Source organism: Vulpes vulpes, chromosome 12 (genome assembly GCF_048418805.1).
Source record: "Vulpes vulpes isolate BD-2025 chromosome 12, VulVul3, whole genome shotgun sequence".
NCBI lineage: Eukaryota > Metazoa > Chordata > Mammalia > Carnivora > Canidae > Vulpes > Vulpes vulpes.
This window is the reverse complement of record NC_132791.1, coordinates 22,069,289-22,095,172: the sequence shown is the minus strand read 5'-3', so window position 1 is coordinate 22,095,172 and position 25,884 is coordinate 22,069,289. Positions and strand designations below refer to the sequence as shown.

The window sequence follows — 25,884 nt, the reverse complement described above, 5'->3', positions numbered from 1 at the left end:
CAAGGGTGTGGGGAGGAGAGGGAAAGAGGGTCTGAGGAAATCAGCAGGGGTGGTGGGAGCCCAGCTGGAATGAGCTGCTGGAACTTCTGCCTGAGGCTTTTGCCCCATCATGGCAGGCTGCAGCTGCTGGGAGTAGGGAATGTGTGTGTGTTTGTGTGTGTGTGTGTGTGCTGAGATGATTTAAATTAGCAAGACAACCTCCCTTGTGCCCACACCCAACAGGAAAGGAAGCTGAGGTCTCAGGAAATTGGACTAGCAGGTACAAGTCACAAATGTACAAGAAATATCACAAGAACGTAACTTCTATTTTGAGCCCCCATTTTGCCTGAGAGAGATCCTTTGTCAATTTGGGATTTCTTCTCTTCCACAAGGGTCACAGCTGAGTCTCGAGGATCTTATATAATGGGAAGATGTTGAGAGACTGTTTTCTGGTCACCGAGGTCCACACTACACTATCCCCTGAGAGTTCCATCATTCTGCCCGGTCCCGAGTGCTTTCTTGTTCCCATCTGCATAATGCTTTGCAGTGCTACGGCTCTCCCCGACTTCTCTGCCACACACAGACTTGTGAGGCCTGGGCTGCCCACATATACCTTGAAGCTATTTCGATTCTGAGGGTCCACTCGGGATTTTACTTGACCAATAAGGCATGAATTGCTGCATCTTTCAGATCCTGCAAACCTGTCCAGGGGTTTGGACAAGGGAATGGGGCTCTGGGCCTCTTTCTTTTGGGACCCTTCTGTGCCAGTGCTCTCACTACATCCCCTCCTCTCTCTTCCTTTTCCCTAGCTTTTATTAATCTGGAGGTGGGGAAACCTCCTTTTTACTTAGATTTTCTCCCAAATCTTTTGTCTATGCCTTCAGCCTCTCCTGTTAAGACTTTAGAGCCTAGGTTTTTGAAGGTCAAAAGCCAGGGAAAAAAATCCCTTTGTCCTCTGCTTTCTGTAATTCTGTCTCTTCCTTGGGGCACTGAGCAGAGTGATGTGACCAGCAGAATGGTGAGCCAAGAGGAGTGGGCTTCATGTCTGTTCCAATATCAGAAATAGTAGTCCATGTTATGATGTGGAACATCAGGTCACTAGGATGCATTAACCCAAGTCACTGGGATTCAGGACAGAGTCAGAGTACAGAAGGCACTGAAGAGGGATGGAGAGTAGGACAGACCCCACTAGGAGGGGTTTTCTGGAAGAGGGGGGCAGATTTGAGTAAGAATTGAATGAGTTTCCACAATGCCAAGGTATTGGGAGAGGGTTCTCTTTGGTTACCAGTGTCCATATTGTATTCCTCCACTGAGATTCCTGTCATTCCAAGTGGTCCCCAGTCAGTAACACACTTAGAACACAGTATAATGCCTAGCCTGGTCTGTGATAAGTGTCCAGTACCTGTTAGGTAAAGGTCAAGAAGTGGCTGGACAGGAGAGGGAAGAGCAAGGGGGAAACACAGAGGCAGGAAAGACTGGTTATTTGCTGGGGAACTGGGAATAGTTTGGGGAGCCTGAGTCCGAACAATGTGTGGGAGTGGAGTGGGGCTGAGATAAGCAGCCAGGATGAGGTTGGATGGAGAGGTGGGGTCTGTTTTTTATCTCATGGGAAATGAGCCATTGGACGGAGTTAAGCAGGAGAGTGGAACGATATGATTGGGGTTTTGATTTTTGGGTTTTTTTCAGATTGGTGTTTCAGTGAGCAGAGAGGGTGGATTTTGAAGGGAGTTTGCAGGAAGAAAGCTTGGTGAAAACAGCTGTTGCAATATCTGAGGGAGAGAGATAGTGAAGGCTTCTTGAGGAGGCATATTAGTAGAAAGGAGAAGACCCATTTAAGAGCTCTTAGGAGGTGGATTCTCTAGGACTTTATGACTGACTGGACGTGTGGGGCGGTGATGGTCAGGAAGGCAAATCTCCAGTGGCTCTTGGGTTGACTGTAGGATAACATGGCAGCCATTAGACTATTCACACATTTCTCAGTCTTCCTGTTCCTTCTGGACACATGATGAGTGTGCTTCACCTGCCCCTCGATGTTAGCTGTGGCATATGCTTGCATTGGCTGATGAAGTGGAGGTGGAAGTGAAGCTCAGAGAGCCAGTTCAGGCTTTGTCATGGTGACTAGCAATGGTTCAGAGGCCCAGAGGGATGAAGACAATGACTCAGAGAGACCCCAACCACCCAGTCAACAGCAGATGGATCTGCAGCAAGAGTGAGAAATAAACCCTTGTGGGTTTTAGCCACTGCAATTCAAAGTCATTACCATGATGGGCCTAGCCTGCCATGCATGATAGAGTTGAAGAGCAACAGGGAAGATGGGACATCTTCCTGGAGAGCAGGTCTCCCCACAGCAGGGCTATAGCAGCAGCTTTCACTTCTGCGTTCCTCAGGCTGTAGATGATGGGGTTCAGTGAGGGTGTCACAACCCCATAGAACAATGCAATAATCTTATCCAGGTCAGGGTCCTTGGCCTTGGGCTTGAAGTACATGAAGGAGATGGTCCCATAGAAAACTACCACCACTATGATGTGGGCAGAGCAGGTGGAGAAGGCTTTGCGTCGGCCTGCAGCTGAGGGCACCCTAAGGATGGTAGTGAGGATGAAAATGTAGGACAGGAAGATGAGCAGAAGTGGGGCCAGTGTCAGGATAACTGTGGCCACCATTATTAGCAGTGCATTGAGAGAGATGTCCCCACAGGCCAGTTTCAGCACTGCCAAGATCTCGCAGAAGAAGTGGTTGATGATATTGTGGCCACAGAAGGAGACATTCCAGGTAAGAAGGGACTGCAGCAGTGAGTTGGCAAAGCCCATCCCCCAGCTCAGCACCACCATCTGCACACACGTCTGCCTACGCATGATCTCTGGGTACCTAAGTGGCTGGCAGATGGCCACATAACGGTCGTATGCCATCACTGCCAGGAGCAGGCACTCCGTGGAGCCCAGAGCCAGGGTCAAGTACATCTGCAGGGCACAGCCAGGGAAGGAGATGGTCCTCTGGGTTTTCAGGAAGTTGACCACCATGAGAGGCACAAAGGAGGATGTGCCACAGATGTCCATCAGGGAGAGGTTGCTGAGGAAGAAGTACATGGGGCTGTGCAGACGGGGGTCCAACATGTTCAGCACTATGAGGAGGGAGTTCCCCAGCACATTCACAGAGTAGATGCCCAGGCAGAGCACAAACAGGACCATCTCGAGCTTATGGTGCTCCTGGAGCCCCAGCAAGATGTATTCTGTCACAGCCGTCTGGTTTGCCATCTCATTCTCCCTCAGTCCTGTCCGGACCACACAGGTGTCAGAGGAAGCTCTCACTGGCCTGGAAGCCAAGCAGCCTGACCGGGGGCAGGTCATCCCTGCCTTGGTGGTTTAGTTTCACCATCTGTATAATGAGAGGGTTGGACTTCAGGCCTGCAAGCTGGCCCTCTCAGCTCTGCAGCTCTGCTGTAACTTAAGGAGACAAGGCACATTCTAGCCCCCTAGGCTCTTCATTGTTCTCCCCATGGTGGGGACAGGGGAGACAAGAGAGTAGGATTCATGTTTGGCATACTCCTCTGTAATCTAAAGAGTTTTTGGCTGTTAAAGGAAGTATCTTTTCTAGGTTATGACTCCATATGGCTGAATTTTGCACTTGGTATTTTAGATTCATTCATTTGCTGAATATGCTTTGAATACTTATTCTGTGCTAGGTCTTGTTTAGGTGCTGGGGGTACAGCAGTAAGAAAAATAAATGGACAGAAACATACCATACCACACCTATCATAAGGCTGCCCCTTCTTCCCTGAATGAGGCGATGTGAGGTCTGAAGGGCCGTGGGTAAGTATGGGTGATACTTACTTGATGGTTCCTTTGGGCATTAAGGATCAGACATTCACACTCCACAGGATGTGTAAGCCTGATGTGCAGTCATTTCTTTTTAAGGAATGATAGGCCATCCGTTGATTTTTTTTCCCCTTCTCTCATCCGTTGATTTTTTTCTTAGGATTAAAAAATTATTTTAGAGAGACAGCACAAGCAGGGGGAGGGGCAGAAGGAGAGGTAGACAAGATTTCCTGCTGAGTGGGGAGCCCAACCAGGCGGTGTGTGTGTGTGTGTGTGTGTGTGTGTGTGTGTGTGTAGCTCGATCCCAGGACTCTGAGGTCATGACCTGAGCTGAAATCAAGAGTTAGATGTTTAACCGACCAAGCCACCCAGGTGCCCCCCTCATCTATTAATTTTTAAAAGAACATACAAGGACGTATATATTCCAATAGAGCCACTGGTCACATGATTTATCCCTGGTCATGCCAGCCAAGTGGCTCCCTTCTTGGTCTCCATATTGCCTTGTGGGATAAATGATACTGGTAGTGATGTTACAGGAGGAGGGAAAACCAGGTTCTAATCTGTCAGGGCCATGTCAGTCAGGGACTAGTTCTAAAGGAGGGGGAGGCACACTTTTCTCCCAGGTGGCTTTCATTGCTCTACTGAGCTGGTCTCCCTGCCTCCTGGGGAAATGCCAGTGTCAGGTATTCATAGGAGGGACCCCTCATGTCCCCAAGGCACAGCTGTCTTGTTAGGCAGGCAGGCTGTCTTATGGCCCAGGTAGTCCCTGGTCTAAAGCAGAAACAGGAGCGGAGTATGAAATTTAACATACAGAGGATACAGTCACCTCCTCTTTCCTGGGCCGACTGAGAGGCCAGTGTCCTGTGACAGCACTGGAGCCCTTGTCTGTCCCTCAGGATCGGATTTTTCCCCTCACTCGTCCTCAATGCATCTGGTATTTGTAGGGGCTGGCAGGCTCCCCCTCTGCTGAACAAACCTTGTCTTTTCCTAGGGCTACATCTTGCCTAAGAAGTTCCATTTTATTTTTTTTAAAGATTATTTGAGAGAGAGAGAGAGAGAGAGAGAGTGAGCAAGGAGAGGGGCAGAAGGAGAGAAGGAATCCTGAGGCAGACTCCCCTGCTGAGTGCAGAGCCCAACATGGGGCTCGATCCTGGGACCCTGAGATCATGATGTGAGCTGAAATCAAAAGTCAGCAGCCTAACTGACTGAGCCCCCCAAGTGCCTCAAGAATTTCCTTTTTTAAGAGGCATGTCCTCACTCCCTCCCCCAGTGGGGGCTTCCTCCTGTCCTTCAGAGCATACTTCCATCTCTGTCTCTTCTCTCCCTCCTGCTCTGTGAGGGGTTACCTGCTTCCTTCTTGTACTCCCTTAGCCCTTGGCTGACCCTCTGTGTTCTTCTACGGTGTATTGTGCACCTGTCTCCTCCACTACACCTGAGAGCAGGACCCTGTCTCCTTCCTCCCCTCGCCTCCCACGTGAGTGCGGCCAAGAGCAGTCATTCAACAGATATTCAATGCATGATTCAAAAAAAAAAAAAACAGCTTTGCACCCCAGCGTCAGCACTAATTAGCTGTGTGACATTGACTAAGCCATGGGGCTTCTCTGAGACTCAGTGTCTTTTTGAAAAATGGAAGTGGTGTGTAGCTCTGATGAGACATACCCACAAAGGTTCTAGTGAGCCGCCCAGCACTACATGTTGTCTGAGGATCCTGATCAAAGATTTTCTCTTCGGCCACAGGGCTCCTGCTGGATCTGTGCTTGCCACCTCCCAAGAAGAGTTCCAGCTTCTGTCATGACCCCTTTTATCACCAGAGCCTGTTCCACTTTCCCCTCCTCCAGCCTGAATCAGGGTGATTGTTAAGGGGGTTTCTGGAGCTACAGGGCAGCGGATTCATCTGGATCAGCACTTGACCTTAAATTTCACCCACGTGAACAATTAAGGTTAAGATTTCTCTTGCTGAGGTTTGGCAAAAAGATAAAGAATCACCTGAGTGTGATGATGGCTCATTCATTCACTCATGAAACAAATAGTTTTGGAGCACAAATAGTTATGTGCCAGGTCCTGTGCTAGGAGATGGGAATACAGCAGAAGCAGATGTGGCTTCTGCTCTAACAGAGTTTACACTCATTCCCTCATGCTAGGTGCCCTTGGAAACATCCCTTCCTCTCTCTGGGCTTTAGAAACTTCAAAGAGAATCTGGGATGTAAAGACAAAGTGAAACTTGAAATCTGTAAAGAAGAAGTTAAAAGGAAGCACCTTTTTCTAGGTTATGACTTCACATGTCTGGATTCTGTCCACATTTCAGATGCAAGTATAAGGGTTTGGTCTCTTTGAGTGTGTTATTACAAAATGACCTTTGTTAGCCTCAAATTCTGACACCTGACATAGTTGCATGTGTCTGTGTGGATAAAAGGTGGGAAACCACCTTTCTTCACATTTCTCTTCTTTGCCCTTGTCTCTAACAAAAAGACCAAGTGGGAAAGGCAGGGGTATTTAAGGACTTTTGAGAACAGGCTCTGGCTTGCCCACTTGCCTCACCTCCCTTACATCCCTTCATACACACCTGCTCCAACCTCACTAGACTACTCCCCATTGATGAACAAATGTCCACACTCTCTTATCTTGTCCCTCTTCTCGTGCTCTTTCCTCAGCCTGGAGTGGCTTTTCTCTTCCACTCATCCTTCGAGGCTTGGCTCTCACATCCCTCCTCTGCACAGCCTGCTCAGATGCCTTCAGAGAGCTGACTATGCCAACAATACGATGTGATGCTCACGGCTTTAAGCTCAGGCTAATTGCATTCTGCCTTGCATTGTAGTGTGTGGTCTCTCTCATAGACTGTGAGTTATCTTAATCAGAGTCACATTCCATCCACCACTGCTGCCCTCCAGTGCCTGCACCCAGGAGCAGTGAGGTGATCACCATTTGAGATCTGGTGCTATTCCGCTGCCCCAAATCCTGGTCCCAGATGTCTCACCTTGAGATCATCTCCTCCACCAGCACACATACAGCAACAGAGCATGCAGCTAAGAGTGTTGGGCGTGCCAGTCTTCTCCCTGCCGTGGCAGCTGCTGTTTCTGAAGAGCTACATCAGAGAGTAGCCTGAATGGTGGAGCCTCCATTGTGGGTCTTCTCACAATTTAAGAGTCTGGCCATAACACATTCATGGAAATTAGAACCAGCTCATAGAGCCACAGGTTTATGTCCTGAAATAAGTCTGTGTCTAGAAGATACCATGCATCCAGCTAACAGACAGCTTTGACTCTGCACCATGGGTACAGGATGGGGCATCAGGGAGCAGCTGCCATTCCCTGGGTGTATCAGTTAAGATGAGCTAGGTTTTGCTGCGGTAACACACATAATCTAAATGGCTTACCATGACAAAGGTTTATTTCTTTCTCATGCTCCATGTCCTTTATAGCTTTCCAGGGGGCTCTGTTCCATGTTGTCCTCCTCAGAGACCCTGGCTGATGGAGGCTCCACCATTCAGACATTGCCAGTTGTTCTGGCTGGGGAAGAACATAGTAGGCATTCACATCAGCAGTTATATGCTCTGCCCCAGAAGGGACATGTGTCACACCTGCCCACACTCCATTGGCTCTGTATAATCCTACCACATGCCACGAGGAGGACAGCCTGAAATTTGCTGAATATTTAGGTATGGTATTGTTTTACAATACACTCAGAAAGCCACTCTTGCATCTATCTGTCAAGGTCTCACACTTTGTCATGTCCTGGAAAATCAGATTCATGGAGAGATTGCAAACCAGGTGTCTCTGAGAATAATTGTCGAATTCCACACCCCAATTTAGACTTCCTGAGAAGCAGTGTGGTGCCATGAACCAGGACTGAGAGCCCTGGGACAGGGGTGAGGGATCCAGCTTTGATTTTGTTGCCTCTGTTCTGATTCTGCTGTATGAACTTGGTTAAATTTCTCCTGTGAATGGAACTACTCAGTTAGGTGACCTCTAGTACCCTGTAACCTCTGAAACATTTCCTCATTCTATCTAGCAACTTCCAGCCCTGAGGTCTGACAGACCCAGGGTTACTTTGCAAGGTAAATATTATATCAATTTCATTGGCTGGCAAATCTAGCTTGAACCATTTAATATTTTATTTTAGGCTTCACAAATTATTTAAAAATAAAGGTGATGGACATAAAAGGACCGAAGCTTCTGTTACAATTTCCCTGACATGCCTGGATCTAGGATTCCTGCTTGACCACTTCCTCGCTGGATGGCAGAGCAGGTGAGTGCAGGCTTTGGAGTCAGACCCACCAGGGCTCAGGTCCCAGACCTGCCACTTGCTAGCAGTTTTCTCAGCCTCGCCTCCCTTACCTGTAAAGTGGAGATGAGTATAGTGTTTCCTTGTGGGATGATCTTGAAGATCCAGTGAGATGAGGTATGCAGAGCTCTTAGTACAGAGCCTAGCACATGGTAAGTAATCAGTAAGTGGTAGCCACTATTGCAAGTATCATGTCCTCTTTCACAAGCAAATATTCTGGTTTATTCATATGTTTAAAAAAGATTTCATGAGAATAGTCCTCATGCTACATGGATTGTCCTTACCTCATCATACCTATAGCCCCATGGCTTTAGCACATGCAGGTAGCTGGAGCAGGCTGCCAGGTGGGCTGACCCAGGGCTTGGGAGAGCAGAGCAGACAAGTGCTGAGCTCATTACCAGCAAACATACTGTGCTGGGATGAGCCAGGGCCAAAGCTTCGAGGACCAGCTTCCTGGTCCCCTGCCACATAGCTCTCTGCTCCATGCCCTGGGGAGCCTTGCAGTCCCTGCCCAATTTAAAGTTCAAACTACACAAGTTGGTGGGTTTGGCAGCTGTGGGGCTTGGAGACCCCAGGACTCTTGTGCTTCCCCAGGAGGGCCTGGCTGCAGTGAGGTGGGCATAGGACAGACACCAGACGGAATCTGATCGGGTCTCATTGCCATCTTGTCCCTTGGATCCAAGGATTGGAGTGTGTGGCCCCCTGCCGTAGGGTGTCTTCATTCCGGAATGTTGTGAGGATTGGGACTCATGAAAGTTTTGGAGAGTCCATTGCTCAAAGGAGAGGCCTCATGCACTTGTGAGGGACATTAAATCAGGGGTTCAGTCCAGTACATAGGTCTCTACAGGCTTCCTTCCCATCCGAAGACTGTTCCCACTTGTTTTCTCCATGCTCATAGAACAGTACCCTCTTGCCACCACCCGTGGATGCCTGGAACTCAACACCATCCCCCTGCATCTCTCATCGTCTCCATCTCTGTCTCAGGGGGCTGCAGCCCTGTCCACCCAAATAAGCCAGAAACCCAGCCTGCAACCCACAGGCCTCTGTCTCTGTCTCCCAGCTCTGCAGTCATCTGTATATCCCAAGTATTTCTCAGCTGCCCTCACCCTGTGTGGTTCCCTACCTGTTCAGGCTGCCCCTGACTTACTCCTATCCCCATTGTGAGAGCCTGGGTGACAGCAACAGCTCCCTCACTTCCTGCTACCAATCCCCCCCCCCCACCCCACTCCCCACCCCCACGGGCTGGAGGCCTTCTCATTGGTGCTCTATTCTGGAGCCAGGTGATCTTCCGTTTCTTTTTTTTTAAAAAAAAGATTTATTTATTTATTTATGATAGACATAGAGAGAGAGGGGGGCAGAGACACAGGAGGAGGGAGAAGCAGGCTCCATGCAGGGAGCCCAATGTGGGACTCGATCCCAGGACTCCAGGATCATGCCCTGGGCCAAAGGCAGACGCTAAACTGCTGAGCCACCCAGGGATCCCCTGATCTTCCATTTCTTAAAAATGCATCACTTTATTTTTAAGTTCAAAGTCACATTCATGTTATAAATATTGGAATTAGTTAAATAAGAAAATGATCGGCTCTAACTACCAATCCTATTTAATCCCACCACCTGGTGGAAACAGCTCTTAATATTTTGTCATAGTTTCCCAGGATTTTTTGCATTTATGCTAATTAACAAATCCATAACGAAAATACTTTAAAAAATAACATTGGGATCATCTGAGTGCAAAGTTATGAATTCTGCTTTTTTCTACTATAATTACATTGTGAGCATTTCTCATATTAAATATTCTTCAGGGCAGCCCTGGTGGCGCAGCAGTTTAGCGCCGCCTGCAGCCCAGGGTGTGATTCTGGGGACCCGGGATCGAGTCCCATGTCGGGCTCCCTGCATGGAGCCTGCTTCTCCCTCTGTGTCTCTGTCTCTCTCTTTCTGTGTCTCTATGAATAAATAAATAAAATATGTTCTCATTCATTTGGGGAATATAAATAATAGTGAAAGGGAATAGAAGGGAAGGGAGAAGAAATGGGTAGGAAATATCAGAAAGGGAGACAGGGGATCCCTGGGTGGCGCAGTGGTTTGGCGCCTGCCTTTGGCCCAGGGCGCGATCCTGGAGACCCGGGATCGAATCCCATATCAGGCTCCCGGTGCATGGAGCCTGCTTCTCCCTCCGCCTGTGTCTCTGCCTCTCTCTCTCTCTCTGTGACTATCATAAATAAATAAAAAATTAAAAAAAAAAAAAAAAAAAAAAAGAAAGGGAGACAGAACATGAAGACTCCTAACTCTGGGAAACGAACTAGGGGTGGTGGAAGGGGAGGAGGGCGGGGGGTGGGGGTGAATGGGTGACGGGCACTGAGGGAGGCACTTGACGGGATGAGTACTGGGTGTTATTCTGTATGTTGGCAAATTGAACACCAATAAAAATAAATTTATTATTAGAAAATAAAATAAAATAAAAAATAAAAAAAATTTTAAAAATAAATAAATATTCTTCAAAAAATAAGAATTTTTTGAAGGCTATATCACATTCTATCATTGGACACCACCAATATTTATTTGGACATTCTTCTATGATTGGATGTTAAGATTCTTACAACTTTTTGTTACTATAAACAATATGATGATTAATGTCCTTATATGTATTCTTATTTGTAAATCTTTGTGCCTCTACTGATCATATTAGACTAATTCTTAGAAGTAGATGTGTTAAGTCATAGAGTGTAGCAATTTCTAAGTCTTTTGATTCAGACTGTCAACTGACTTTTCAGGAAATGTGTATTAACTTATTCCCATCCCTACCCGCAGCGTATGACATCACTTCTTCACTGCACCTTTATTACCGATAAGGTATTAGAAAAATTCTTCACCAATTCCATGGGTAAAAAATGGTATCTAATCAGTGATCTGTCTAAAATGTGATTGTAAACCCCAGTGCCCGCATGATAACATCCAAACTCCTCCTGTAGCATCAGAGCTGGACCTGTTGGCGGGCAGCCTTCATTCTGGCGTGGTCAGAGAATGTGGGGCTTCAGGCAGAAGGCTGTGTTTCTCTCCTCTGTGCCTCTTCCAACCAACATGCGAAGCAGAAAGAGGGACTAGAGGGGAACTAGGGTTCTAGCAAAGACTGTGCTTCCCTCTAGTAGGGGGCAGGAGAGCTGGACTGCTTCTTGGAGGCCCAGGCCAGCTTCCACATCATATAGTTGGTGCCACTGAGGTGGGGGTGGGGGTGGGGGTGGGTCAAGGAATGGAGATAATCTGAATCTGCATCCATTTCCACCATGTGCTCACTGAGTTGTCAGAAAGGAAAGCTGGGAAGAGGCTGAGCACGAGGCAGGGGCAGCTCTGGGAGGATCCCTGTGATGAGGTAAGGAAGGGTAGAGCAAGTCTCCCCAGAGCCAGGTGAGGCCTGGATGCTGGGCTGGAAGGTATGGCAACAGCTGCTGTTGCTGCTCAAGACAGACATTGGGAACATAGGCCCTGGGCTGCTCAGGGTGGTTGGTACCTTGATGGCTGGACCACTCTGGAGATCATGGACTCTGGGCTTCATCACTGCCTCTCCTGTCACCTCCCGGGGCACCAGGCCATACCTGTCATCTTTGAACCCTGTCTCAGCTCTGCTCAGATTCAGGGAAGACCCGAGGCTCTGCTCCTATCCCCCCTCTACTGATGTGTTCATGTATTTATTTGCAAAACCTATGGGGAGCCTAGGGTTGGGTAGGTCTGGACCTTGGGACAGAGTAGATTCTGAACCTCCCTGCTCTTATAGTAACACTGAAAATAAAGCAGGAGAAACTCAGTGAAGAGGCTTCCTGGGGGAGGTGGCATTTGAGCTGGGCCTTGAGGGTCAGGCCATCCTGGAGTTGTGTGCTGGGCAATATTGGGGCTCATGCCTAGGTATTGTGTGTGGTGATCGGGAGGGAGAATGTGGGGCAGAAGCCTGGGGGTTAGTCAGGACCAGCAGGGCCAGCTTGTGAGGGCCTCGAATGCCCCCACTGAGGAGCTTATACTTTGTCCTGAGAGCAGGGGGAGCCATTTGGGGGCTTCAGTCAGGAGAGGATGTGCTTTTCAAAAAAGGTCCCTCTGGATGCCCCAGGGAGGATAGAGCAGAAGGACTACTAAGAGTGCAGTCTTGAGGCCAGGCAAGAGCTGGTGTAAAGTTTCAGGCAGTGAGGCTGAGAGCTGACCAGGGTGATGCCAGGGAAGGAGCCAAGCGGTGCTTTGTGAGCAATTCTGTGGCAGCATCAGGGGGACTTGGTGCCACCTCACTGGGGTGAAGATTCCAGACTCAGCCCTGTGCCCTACCTGTCCTCACCATAGACATACGAAGTCCTCACCTACTAACATGAAGAGTCCGGACCTCCCTCACTTGGATGTCCAACTCCTACACCATACTTTCCTGGCAGCCTCCTTCACCTCCTTGTTCCTCAAGCTGTAGATGACAGGGTTCAGCATAGGTGTGACCACAGCATAGAGGACTGTGAAGACCTCGTCAGAGATGTGGGCCTCCTTGCTCTTGGGTTTCATGTACATGAATATGACGGTGCCGTAGAACAGCATCACCACAGCCAGGTGTGCTGAGCAGGTGGAGAAGGCTTTGCGACGCCCAGCTGCTGAGGGCACTCTCAGGATGGTGGCCAGGATAAGTGTGTAGGACAGGCAGATGAATGCCAGGGGTATAGGCAGCAGCAGAATGGCACCCACCAGCAGGAAGACTTCACTGACTGATGTGTCACTGCATGCCAGCTTCAGCACCGCCAGGATCTCACAGGTGAAGTGACTAACCATGCGGTGGCCACAGAAAGGCAACCTCATGGCAATGACAGTCTCAGTCACTGACTTGACAAGACAGAGTACCCAGGCGGCTCCTGCCAGCAACAAGCAGAGCCGGTGGCTCATGAGCACAAGATACCTGAGTGGCCGGCAAATGGCCAGGTAGCGATCGTAGGCCATGATGGCGAGAAGTAGACACTCTGTGGAGCCTGTGGCTAGGCTCAGACACATCTGGATTGCACAGCCAACAAAAGAGATGGTCTTCTGGGCTGACAGGAGGTGGACCAGCATCAGAGGCACAAAGGTAGATGTGTAGCAGATGTCCAGGATGGAGAGGTTGCCCAGGAAGAAGTACATGGGCGTGTGTAGGTGGACATCGAGGACACTCACTGCCACGATGGCTGTGTTCCCCAGCAGGGTCACCAGGTACATGGCTGAGCACAGAGGGAAGAGCAGGTGCTCCAGGGCTGGGTAGCCAGAAAATCCTTTCAGAAAGAACTCAAAGATCTCTGTCCTATTGACCAACTCCATATTGCAGTGCTCAGGAGACATATAGCTGGGATAAAGGGGAAGAGAGTGCGGGGTGGTGGAGAATCCACAGTCTCTTTTGGGTTGAGATATGTTGCTGGGGCCTTTTTCAGCTGTTACACACACTCTGCCCTTGAATTTGGGCAATCTGTGCACCTCTAGGCTGCAATTCATCCATGTGAAAAGTAAGCATTGATCTGGATCAATATTTCCCTAAGAGAGTGTTAATGAAAATGTTAGTAGGCAATCTGAAAAAATAATTTGAGACAACACTAAATTAATAGAAAATAAAGCCCTTTACTGCAAGACTTCTCAGAGCCTTGTCTGCCAATGTGATTTGTGACTTTCCAAAAGTGGTATAGGGCATGTAATTCCCAAACTTACTTAACCATGGTCTTTTTACATTGATCTATAGCAAAAAAAAATTTTTTTTTAAATTTATTTGAGAGAGAGAGAGAGTGTGTGTGTGTGTGTTGTGTGCGTCCACAAGTGGAGGAGAGACTAAGGGGGGGGGTGGAGAGAGAGAGAGAGAGAGAGAGGGTATCTCTAGCAGACTCCCTGCTGAGCGTAGCCAGATGCAGGGCTTGGCACAGCTCAGGGTTTGAGATCATGACCCTGAGATCATGACCTGAGCTGAAACCAAGAGTCACCCAGGCGCCCCTACAACAGATAAGTGTTCTACTAACAGTTTGGGAAAAATCTGGAGGTCTTCCAATCTTAATGTGTATCAGAATCACCTGGAAAATTTGTTAAAACACAGATTGCTGGGCTCTATCCTCAGTTTCTGACTATGTTTTTCTGGGTGATGTGGCTTCTGCTGGCCACAGTACCACTGTGAGGATCCCTGGACTAGATGGTTCCTAGGGGTCCTCCCGGCTTTTAGGAAGCCTCTGAGATGCTTTACACTCTTTCCATGGTTGGGAAAGCTCTTCTTTATTTCTTAGCCTGCAGAAGTCTGGTTGTGCCTTCAGCTTAGCTCTGGTCTCCATGTGTGAAGCAGACATGTGCCTCTCATGGGAAGGACTGCTGGACTCTGAGCCTATCAGCAGGCTCATCTACCTGTCCCTCCACAGGGCCTGTTCATCAGCTACTATGTGTGGATTGACCTTCATCATGGGCTTTCAAGCTAAAATTTGAAGGACTAGTTGGCCTGGCCCCCCAATTCCTATTTTCTCTGGGCTTGAGCCAGAGATGCTTGGACCCCATGAGTTCATAGGGCATCAGCATGGACAGCTCCCTGAGAGGTGAACTTGTTGGATCTCACCATACAGGTAGGAAACTGAGATGACATTGTGGGTCTTTGGCAAGGTGTGTCTAGAATCCAGTCCTCCCAGCTGTGTGAACCTACATTATGCTCACAGCAGAAGTTTGCTTTTTATCAGGTGCCGAATGTTTGTGGTTCTTTTATCACACTGGGTGAACATCTTTTTCCAACATTCTCCCCTCAATCTTCTCACCAGATAATGAGCATGAGTCAACTTTTCCTTAGTGTTCAGGCACCTGGCATGATGTCAATAAACCCATGGGATGCGCTGCCCTGCCCACGCCTGGGTCAGGAATGAGCATTGGTTCCTGTGAGTGCCTTCCTTGCATGACATAGTTCCCTCTTATGCGGCCCATGTTTATCCGGTCCAGAATGAAGAGACCGAGTCCCAACCACACACCAGGCACCATACTAGGCATGAGGGGGATGAATGAGGACACACATGCTCCCAGGCCACTAAATTCAAACCATTCCTAGGCAGAAATCCTCTCCAATTTCTGTGCCTAGCCTCATCCTGCTACTGTCTGCATACCTCTAGAAATAAGAAGCCTCTTTTTCCCATGGGCATTTTTCTTCCTCCTTTTTCTTTCCCCCTCTTTCTGTTAAGCCATGCTAAGGGTCACAAAAATCCTTCCTGATATAGAATATCTATATTCTATAGATATTGAATATTGTGTTGCTGGGTCTACACCATCTAGCAAGGTGCAGGCTGAGTGGCCCTGTGGACTTTCCTCTCATACTAAGTAGGGCCCTACACAGGAATGAAGGGCCCCTCCTGCAGCAGGGAGAGCTCTGTCCTAGCCTTGGGACCTCAGGTTGAAGGTCTTGCCTCTGCTTGACTGTGTCTAGAAACATTGTGGGGTCAGGGAAGCGTGATCTGCAAGCTCCCCCCAAGATTCAGCTGGGGAATCTGAGACTGGGCTCCTGGAGGGGCACCTCTGCTTAACAGGATGTCAATAGTGACACTGTCCCAGGGCTGTGTGTGGCCTTGAGGTGGCATTGTGCTTTCCTGCACCCCTGGTAGTTAAGTCATGCTGTGGCTTTCTCTTTGCGTGGGTCCACAGACTATAATCTATCCCCTAAAGTCACTAGCAAACATGGGCAGCCATTGGCTCTCTACTGCAATATACACGTATCCACATAATGTCCCCAACCTAGGGCCCCCAATCACATATGTATGCACAAACAACTGTTTGACCCCCCATGTACACACACACACACACACACACACACACACACACACACACACCAGACTTGTGGCCAGGGCTTAGAGGACCAAGCAAGGACCCTAAGGGTGTCAGTGGAGAAGGAGCAGACCTTGGGATGGGGAGCAGACTTTGGGCTGAACCAGGAGGAGAAAGAAACATCAGAGTAGGGATATGGTCACAGAACCAGCTCAATGTCTTGTCTTCTTTCTAGCTTGAGTGCTGAGTTGCTGGGTCTCCCTACTCTTCTGTGGTCTGTCCTTCAGTTGGGTGTGGGGGGTCTGTGGGAAGAGGGGCCATGATGGGATGGAAGTGGCTGCATGCTGTGGAACTCTTGTTCCCAAAGCAGAGTTAGGAAGCTTTGTCTGCAGAGCCCATAGTGTCCTTTCTGCCTTTGCCTCACTCCTGGACATATGCTACCTAAAAACCGGGCCAGAGGCCACCTCCCCCAGGGAGCCTTCTCATTTCTCCCAGGCTGCCTTGAACCCTTTCTCCTTAGTGCTCCATGGCCCTGTGTTGGTATTTCTGAGAGGTGGTTCTCACCTCTTTCTTACTCTTGCTCCTTGCCTATTGCCTACCCTGCCAGCCCATCAGGGTGCCACCATACCCAGCTTTGGAAGGCCAAGTTGAAGCGCCTAGCCTGGCCACAGCCAACTTTTTCCTGTCTTGCTGTGACTTCAGGAGGCTAAGGCAAATTGGGAGTGAGCAGCTGGGTGATAGACATGAGTTGTTCCTAACTTGGAAGACAGCCTGGCAGAGCCAGGCGGTCTTGCCTTTCATGGAGACCACCCCCTTTTTATATGTGGAAACTGAGACCAGAGAGGAGAAGAGGCTTGCCCAGCATCATCATACACTTGAGGGGAAGCCAAGGCTCCAGTAATTCCTTCAGGCTCCTGACTCCCAGCCAAGGCCCTTTCCCCTGGCCCGACATCTCCACTTTTTTACTTACCTTGAGGCTCCTTCAGACCCATGTCCCCTCTTTCCTGGAAGATAATTCAAAGACCAGGAGCCTTGGTGGGCAGGACACAAGGTTTCACACTGACCCAGCTTTGCAAACTAAAAGACATGCCTTGATTTGTGCAGAATTCAGGAAAGTGTTTGAAACTTGATAGAATTAAGTGGAGCTTTTAGAATTGGGTGGATGTAGGCAAAGTACTCAAAATTCAGTGGGAGTTCTCTAGAGGGTGTCAGGTTTGGTGGAATTAGGAAGTGCTGATGTGCTCAAGGCTGCACAGGGTCCTCAGTAGCTTATTGTGGGTGGCCAGGGTCTCCCTGACCTGGGCAGCTCCCAGCTCCATCGTGGCCAATGGCTTCCCAGGGAGCAGACAGGCCAAAAGGAGTAGGCACCTTTCAAAGCTCCCTATGTGCCAAGGGACTGTGCAATCCCGGAGGCAATTTAGAGGGAGAAGGGGAAATGCGCCCAGCTTAGAAACTGGGGTGCTTCAGGGATGATGTCCCAAAGACCCAATTACACAGCATCTATTTGGAAATCTTAATTAGTATGAAAAAGTTGGAGAAAGTGACTCAGGGTCAGGAGCCACACTCATAGGTCAGTCCCCAGTCAGCGTAGCCCATGTGTATTTCCAGAACGAGTAAATGAGTGGCTGGGTGAATAATTAAATAATGCATAAACACTTCTTGGTGAATAAACTTAAAAATTAATGAACGTGTGAGTATGCAAATGGTAGGTTTTCCAGGAGTTAGAGGTCCTGCCAACTTTCATAGGGATCTCAAGAAAATGCAAAATCTGGAAAGAGTGTAATGGGGAGGAAACTGGGTGAAGAGAGACAAACAGAATTCCGGAATATCAGAGCAGATGAGTCTGTATCTACCATTCTGGCACACCCTCAGTGCATGGACAGGAAAACTGCTCTAGAGAGGTGAAGTGGTGGGCTCAGGGTCCTGCGTTTGCTTGGGGACACTGATGTGTCTGTTCTTGAAGGCATCATCCCCAGTCAGTGCAAAGGAGGTCTGCCCAGGTCAGGTTGTGACCGGGTGCCTTTCACTGTACCCGGCTCCTCTTCTCCACTTTCAGAACAGGCATCCTGATGCTTGCTCCTTGAGGTTCCTTCCAGTTCTCAGAGCCCATTCCTCTGTGGGCTTGAGGACTTCATTATCAAAAAGGGTCATTTTATCTTGGAACTGGGTATTGTTATTGTTGTTGGAGTTTTATTTAACTTTTAAAATTTAAGTGATTTTAATAGTTTTTTATGTATTTTTACAAATTACACATCAAAACATTTTTTTAAAAAAACAAGAATACAGAAGTATATGGTATAAAAGCACACCCCCTTTTCATTCTCCCTTTCCCCGACTCCCCGAAGGTAGCTGGTATTCTAGTTTTATATATTTCTATCTAGATACTTTTCTGGTCATTTACATGTGCATATCCACACAGAAAGATTGATTTTGTAATCATAGGTAAGTGTGGCTTTTAAGCATGTTTTCTTGTTGCAGTCTTATTGACCATAAGTGATGTACAATTGCATAGATGTAAATCATATCATTTGATGAATTTTAGCATAGGTGTACAGTCACGAAACCATCAGTGGAATCAAGGCGGAGAATTTATCTGTCATCCCCAAAATTTCCTCATCCCCCTGAGTAGTCCATTCCTCCCTCCCCCAACCAGGCCACCTGGAATGTGTTTTCTGTAACTAGATTACTTTCACTTTCTAGCATTATATTTGTTGCAGTACTGTTTATCAATACTCATTTTTCATATATTTGTGAATTTCTTTCTAGGCATGATGTTAGGTTTTAAATAAATTTTATTGTCTCTTATGGTCCTTATACCACACTACTTTAATTACTGTAGATTACTAGTGTATATTGATATCTGCTAGGTCAGATTCCCTCATACTAGCATTTTTCAATAGCGTCTTCGTTATTCTAGCACATTTCTTTTCCAGAAAAATTTTGCAGCCAGCTTGTCAAATTTCATGAAACGTTTTATGGGATTATGCCTTTAATTCATCCACTAATTTGGGGGGGCAGAATTGACATCATTGTAAAATCAAGTTTTCTCATTCAGGTACATTGTCTTTCCATCAATCCAGGCCTTTTACTGTGTCCTGATTGTATAACTCTTCTCCTTCTAATATGTTCATGAAGTGATTTCCATCGACGTATAATTTTCCCCAATGTCAAATTCTCCTTGTATTTCTGGGATAAACTCTTCTTCCTCTTCATGTTTTATTCTTGTCATAAGTGTAAGATTTATTTGGGGGTGAGCTGTTATGAGCTGATGGGCTCTAGCTCCTGGGCTCCACCTGGTGGACATCAGGCCATTATTGATGACTTTTGGGGAGGTGGGAGGAGGTGGTTGGAACAACTATGAAGCCCTGAATTCCAGGGCTCATGCCTAGGGAGATCACTATGGCAGCAGGATGACAGAGCAAGGAATCTGGTGGACATAAAATCTATGTGCCCTAGTTATGTGCCTGTGTGTCCTCTACTAGCTTCTAAGTGCTAGGAGACCCTGAGGGAAGAGACCAAATCTGTGTTAAAGGATCTATTCTCGGAATCCAGCAGTATATTCACTAATATGTCCTTTCTCTAACTTTATAAGTATCTTTATGTCATTTTCAATGAGGCTAAAATCTCAAGTATACTTTTACTTTTATGAATCTGGATGGCCTTTCATATCAATAAATTTATAAATCAGAAAACTGTGTTTCATCTTTGGTCCAGAAAGTAGGCTCTTGAGTCCTTGGCACCAGCCAAGTTTTGAGATCCAATCCTTGTGTGGATATCTTACCAAAATGTTGGAGAAGATAGAACTTGTACATGTTTAAATGAAAATCAATTCTTAACAGCACTGAAAAATCAGAGAGTGCCACCGGCAGACCAGAAATGTTGAGGAATTGCTGAAAAAACGATAAGCCAAATGAGATTGCATTGCTAGAAGAAACCGCAGCCGAACAAAGTAAGGAAGCGATTACTGCAATAAGGACAGTGGTTTGGGGGTTCTCAGCTCACAGGCAACAGTTACAAGGAGCAGGGGGAAGGGCCTGAGGCAACCATCAGGATGACTGGTAAGGGACTGTAACTTGCCAGCAAGCAGGCAGGTCCAGGTAGTGGGCATTGGAGATATTTGCCCTCTGAGTCAGTAATTATTGATGCTTGAACCAGAGGCACACAGAGAAGTCCCGGGAGGAATGGGGAGCCACCAAGCCCAGCTGACATCCTCTTAGTAGCTCTTTTGGGCACTCCGTCATCATTCCTGGGGGTAGTAAATGGAAACTGAATTCACAGACAAGGTAATAGGAAATCATCAGAAGATGAGCCTACTATGTGGAATTTATGGTATTTGTCTTTTAGTGACTGGCTTATTTCAATTAGCATAATGTCTGCAAGGTTCATCCATGTTGTTGCCATTGTAAGATGTCTTCCTTTTTTAAGACTGATTAATATTCCATTGTATGGACATACCACATTTTGCTTATGCATTCACCAGCTGATGGAAACTTGGGTTGTTCCCATGTTCTAGCAGTTGTGAACAATGCTGTTATGTTATGTTAACCCTGCTTTCAATTTTTTGGGGCATATACCCAAAGTGGAATTGCTAGCTGATATGGCATTTCTTTTTTAAAGTTTTTTGAGGAACCTCTAAAATTTTGAGCAGTCTCCACTATTTTCTACAGTGGCAGTACTATTGTTTTACATTCCATTTAACAGTATGCAAGGGTTCCAATTTCTCCACATGCTTGCCAACACTTGTTAATTTCCATTTTTTTCCCCTTAATAGTAGCCATTGTAATGAGCATGAGGTGATATCTCATTGTGGTTCTAATTTACATTTCCCTAATGATTTGTGATATTGAACATCTTTTCATGTGCTTATTGGCCATTATATATTATCTTGGAGAAATGTCAGTACAAGTCCTATGCCCATTTTTGAATTACATTGGTTTTTTGTTGTTGAGTTTTAGAAGGTCTTTAGAAATTCTGGATATTATTCCCTTATCACATATATGATTTGTAAATATTTCCTCCCATTTTGTAGGCTGCCTTTATATTCTGTAGATAGTGTTTTTTGGACACACAAAGTTTTAAAATTTTCGTAGGGTCCAGTTTATCTAATGGTTTATTTGTTACCTGTGTCCTTGGTGTCCTATCTAAGAAATCATTGCCAATCCAGTGTCATAAAACTTTTGTCCTATGTTTTCTTCTAAGAGATTTATTGTTTCAGGTCTTACATTTATGTCTTTGATCCATTTTGAGTTAATTTTTTGTATATGGTTTTAGGTAAGCGTTTAACTTCATTCTTTTCACGTAGATACCCCAGTTTTTCCAGTGCCATTTGTTGAAAAGACTATCCTTTCCCCATTGAATGGTCTTGGCACCCTTGTCAATAGTCATCTGATCATATGTGTGGGGATTAATTTCTGGGCTATTTTATTCTATTGGTCTCTCTCTCTCTCTCTCTTTTGCCAGTGCCACACTGTTTTGATTGCTGTAACTTTGTAGTGAATTTTGGAATCAGGAGGTGTGTTCTTGGGGATCCCTGGGTGGCTCAGCAGTTTAGCGCCTGCCTTCCGCCCAGGGCGTGATCCTGGAGACCAGGGATTGAGTCCCACAGCAGGCTCCCTGCATGGAGTCTGCTTCTCCCTCTGCCTGTTTCTGCCTCTGTGTGTGTGTGTGTGTGTGTGTGTGTGTGGCTCATGAATAAATAAATAAAATCTTAAAAAAAAAAAAAGGAGGTGTGATCTTCCAGTTTTGTTCTTTTTCAAGATTGTTACTTCCCATTCGTTAAGATTCCATTGATTTTAGGGTGAGTTTTCCTATTTCTGTGAAACATGTCATTGGGATTTTCTTGGGGATTGCACTGAGTCTGTAGGTCACTTTGTGTAGTTTTGATAAATAAAGTCTTCCAATCCAGGAACATGGAAAGTGTTTCTATTTATTTGTCTGTTTGAATTTCTTTCAGCAATTTTTGTAGTTTTTATTGTACAAGTCTTTCACTTCCTTGGTTAATTTAATTCCCAAGTGTTTAATTCTTTATGATGATATTGTAAATGGACTTGTTTTTGTGATTTGTTTTTCAGATGTTCATTGTTAATGCATAGAAATGCAACTGATTTTTGCGTGTTGACTTTTGTGTGTAGTATCCTGCTATGTTGCTGAGTTCATTTATAGTGCTAACAGCTTTTTTTGTGTGTGGAGTCTTTAGAATTTTCTAAATATAAGATTATATCTGCCAGTAGGGATAGTTTTCCTTGTTTTTTTTTTTTTCTTCCAATGAGGGTGTCTTTATTTCTTTTTCTTTCCTAGTTGCTCTGGCTAGAATTTCCAGTACTATGCTGAAAGGGGGGCATCCTTACCTTCTTTCTGATCTTAGAGGAAAAGCTTTCAGTCTTTCACCTCTGAGTATGATGTTTGCTGTGGGTTTTCATATATGAGTTTTATTATGTTGAAGTAGTTTCTATTTTGTTGAGAGTTTCTATAATGAAAGGGTTTTGAATTTTGTCAAATGCTTCTTCTGTATCAGTTGAGATGATCATGTGTTTTTTGTCCTTCGTTTTGTTGATGTGGTATATTACATTGATTGATTTTTGTATGTTGAACCATCATTGCATTCCAGGAATAAATCTGACTTGTTATAGTATATAATCCTTTTTAATGTGCTGTTTAATTCAGTTTTCTAGATTTTTTATTGAGGATTTTTGCATTCATGTTCATCAAGGATATTGGCTTGCAGTTTTGTTTTCTCATGATGGCTTTATTTGGATTTGGTATCAGAGTGATGCAGGCCTCATAAAATGAGTCTGCGAATGTTCCCTCTTGTTCTGTGTTTTTTTTTTTTTTTTCCTTTTTTTTTTTTTTTTTGGAAGAGTTTAAGAAGGACTGGTTTTTAAAAATTCTTCTCTGGTAGAATTCACACATGAAGCCATCTGGTCCTACTCTCTTTGGTGGGAAGTTTTTGGTTACTGATTCAATCTCTTTATTCGTTTTTGGTCTGTTCAGGCTTTTTATTTCTTCTTTTATTTTTTTTAAAGATTTTTATTTATTTATTCATGAGAGACACACAGAGAGAGAGGCACAGACACAGGCAGAGGGAGAAGCAGGCTCCATGCAGGGAGCCTGACGTGGGATTCGTTTTATTTCTTCTTGATTCAGTTTTGGTAGATTGTGGGTTTCTAAGAATTTATCCATTTCTTCTAGATTATGCAGTTTGTTGGTGTGTAATTGTTCATAGTAATTCTAATGTTCTTTCTAATTTCTCTGTCATTTGTTGTAGTGTCTCATCTTTAATTTCTGATTCTATTTATTTGAGTCCTCCTTTTTCTATTAGTCTAGCTCAGCATTTGCCAATTGTATTTTTTTCAAAAACCTACTCTTGATTTTGTTGAAATTTTTCCTATTGTTTCTCGATTCCTTATTTGATTTATATCCAGTCTAATCTTAATTATTTTCTTTCTTCTGCCAGTCTTGGCTTTCTTTTTCTCAATTTTAAGCTCATTAAATCTCGTATTTTATTTTTATTTTTAAAGATTTATTTATTTATTTATTTATTTATTTATTTATTTATTTATTCAGAGAGAGAGAGAGAGGCAGAGACACAGGCAGAGGGATAAGCCAACTCCATGCCGGGAGCCCGACGCGGGACTCGATCTCCAGACTCCAGGGTCGGGCCCTGGGCCAAAGGCAGGCGCCAAACTGCTGAGCCACCCGGGGATCCCCTCACTCCACATATTTTGATATGTACTGTTTCTATTTCTGTCTTGTTCTAAATAATTTGTAATTTCTACTATTATTCTTTTTAATTATCATAGAAGTGTATTTCTTAATTCCCAAACAAATGGAGGTTGCTGGATAAATGTTTAAATTTTTAAAGTTTATTTCAGCTTGATTTCTAATATAACTTCACTGTAGTCAGAGAATGTGGTCTGTATGATACCCATCCTTTAAATTTGTTGAGACTTGCTTTATGACCTACTCTCTGGCAATTTTTCATCAATAGTATCTGTGTGCTTGAAAAGAATGTATCTTCTCTGCTGGGGGCAGTGTTTTTATATAAGTCCATTTATCAAGCTTCACAGTTACTTTGTTCAAATCTAAATTTTAACTGATTGTTTTGTCTGCTTGACAAATAATGTAAAGATATGTGTTAGAATCTTTTGATTATGAATTTGTCAATTTCTCCTTATGGTTTTAGAAATTTTTGTTTTATATTCCTATGCTATTAGGAACATAAAACGTCATAATTGGTAAAAATGATTTTTTATGTTTATATATGGATCCTCTTTATCTCTAGAAATTTTTTTGCCCTAAAATTTACTTTGTCTATTATTATACCAGCTTTCTTTTGCTTAGTATTTGCTTGATGTATCTTTTCTATCTTTTTGCTTTCAATTTTTCTATCATCTTTTTTTTAGACTTCTGTAGTAAATAGCACATAGCTTAATTTGTTTTGTTTTAATGTGAGCGGGAAGGAAGAGTAATGAGGCCCAAGGAGGGTCACTTCAAGTATCTAGTTGGCTGGAGGCTCATGACACCAGGCACTGAGACAGGGAGTCAGTCTCAAAGTATCCCATTCCACTCCTATTCCTAACCCTAATCCCTCTATCCTCCACAGGAATGTCATTCCATGAGTCACCCATCTCCCTTGAGGATTCCCATGGAAGAGAGGGCTCTGTCTTCTCGCATCTTTAAAATAGAACCTTCCTTGACATAATTTCCTCTTGCAGCTGCTGCCTCATCTCTCTTCTCCACTGACAAGTTCCTCAAGAGGTATTCCTGCCTATTCTATCATTCAGCTGTTCATTCCAGATCCCTAGGTCTATACTTGGCTTCTACTTCTCCATAATTCTCTTTATTGAATGCATCAGAAAATCCTCTAATTCCATCTCAACAATATATTTTAAGTCTCTTCCACCTGCTTTTCTCTCAGATCCTGTTGTGATGCAGACACTTCTCACCTCTTGCTTGGACCACTGCATCTTGTTCTAGGAAGGGGTTTCTGATCCTTTCACAAGCTAGCAGTGATACTCACCTTTCCTAGGGTCCTTACACCTTTACCTGTTGTTCAACTAAGGCCTTCTGGGAAATTCGTGCAGTGTGGGGACTTGTCCTTTAGCTGATTATGTAGGACACCCATCAACACTCCTCAGCTCCCATAGCTCCAGCCCCTGAGATCAGACCAAAGGGATGACTCATTTTCACTTGGCACCACCTCCAGAAGTGGTCTGTTCCTGTGGCATTTTAGAACCTGGTGCTGGAGAGTGGTGCCCTGAGCTCTGGGTACAGGCTCCCACATGGTTAATTAGCCTGGGCTAATTGAACACTGCCTTTGGCAGTCTTCATAATCAGACAGATTTCCCACTGGGAGCCAAACCCTTGGGTGTCCTTAACTGTCCCAGGGTTCACTTACCTTTAAGGAGATGGGGAATTGGGTTATGTTGATTCAGGACCCTAGGAAGATCCTTGTTCTTGCCTGCATAGTAATAATGGTGCTTCCTCTGTGTGGGTTGGTGAATAGGCCTGAGTCCTTAATCAGAGGGTAGAAACAGGTGTTTCTTCTTCTGAGTTTCTCAACAGATACATTACTGCTGTTTTGGACAAGATAATTCTTCCTCATGTGGGACTGTCCTCAATCTGGGATGTTTACCTTCCCTGGTTCTTGCATGTGAAGTGCTGACCCCAAAACACTGCCCCCACCTCCACATTTCTATATTTGCTCTAGAAAGGTTCTGCCCTCAGTCTAATCAAAAAGGCACCACATGAACACCTACAAGCAAGGAAGTCACTGAGATTACCCAGATACTGAAATCCTATAGTGTTTTTAGGTCTGTCTTGGCTTCTCTTCAGGACCTAGACCTTTGGCTCTCTGAGGCTGTGGCTGTGTTTGATTCATCTCTGCCTGCCCTGGCATAGGCCTTGGTCCAGAGCAGGTATGAATGAGCAAGGTAATAGGATCCATGCTGACTGGATGCAGTAGGTGACAGTGTTCAGTAGAAATGCTATAGAGGGTGTGCATGTATGTTACATGTGTAGCCATTTTATTTATTTAATTTATTTTTAAAAAGATTTTATTTAT

General features: G+C 45.5%; 2 protein-coding genes across 2 annotated transcripts; both read right to left on the bottom strand.

The window, feature by feature from the left end:
- Positions 1-3: 3 nt before the first annotated feature.
- On the bottom strand, positions 4-5,322 carry LOC112930751 (olfactory receptor 13C7-like). The gene has a single exon (XM_026013132.2). The coding sequence runs from the start codon at positions 3,321-3,323 to the stop codon at positions 2,250-2,252; it is 1,074 nt and encodes a 357-aa protein (XP_025868917.2). The 5' UTR covers positions 3,324-5,322; the 3' UTR covers positions 4-2,249.
- A 7,115-nt stretch (positions 5,323-12,437) lies between these two features.
- OR13J1 (olfactory receptor family 13 subfamily J member 1) lies at positions 12,438-13,400 on the bottom strand. The gene has a single exon (XM_072727939.1). It carries the CDS (start codon positions 13,395-13,397, stop codon positions 12,438-12,440), a length of 960 nt encoding a protein of 319 aa, XP_072584040.1. The 5' UTR covers positions 13,398-13,400.
- Positions 13,401-25,884: the final 12,484 nt, after the last annotated feature.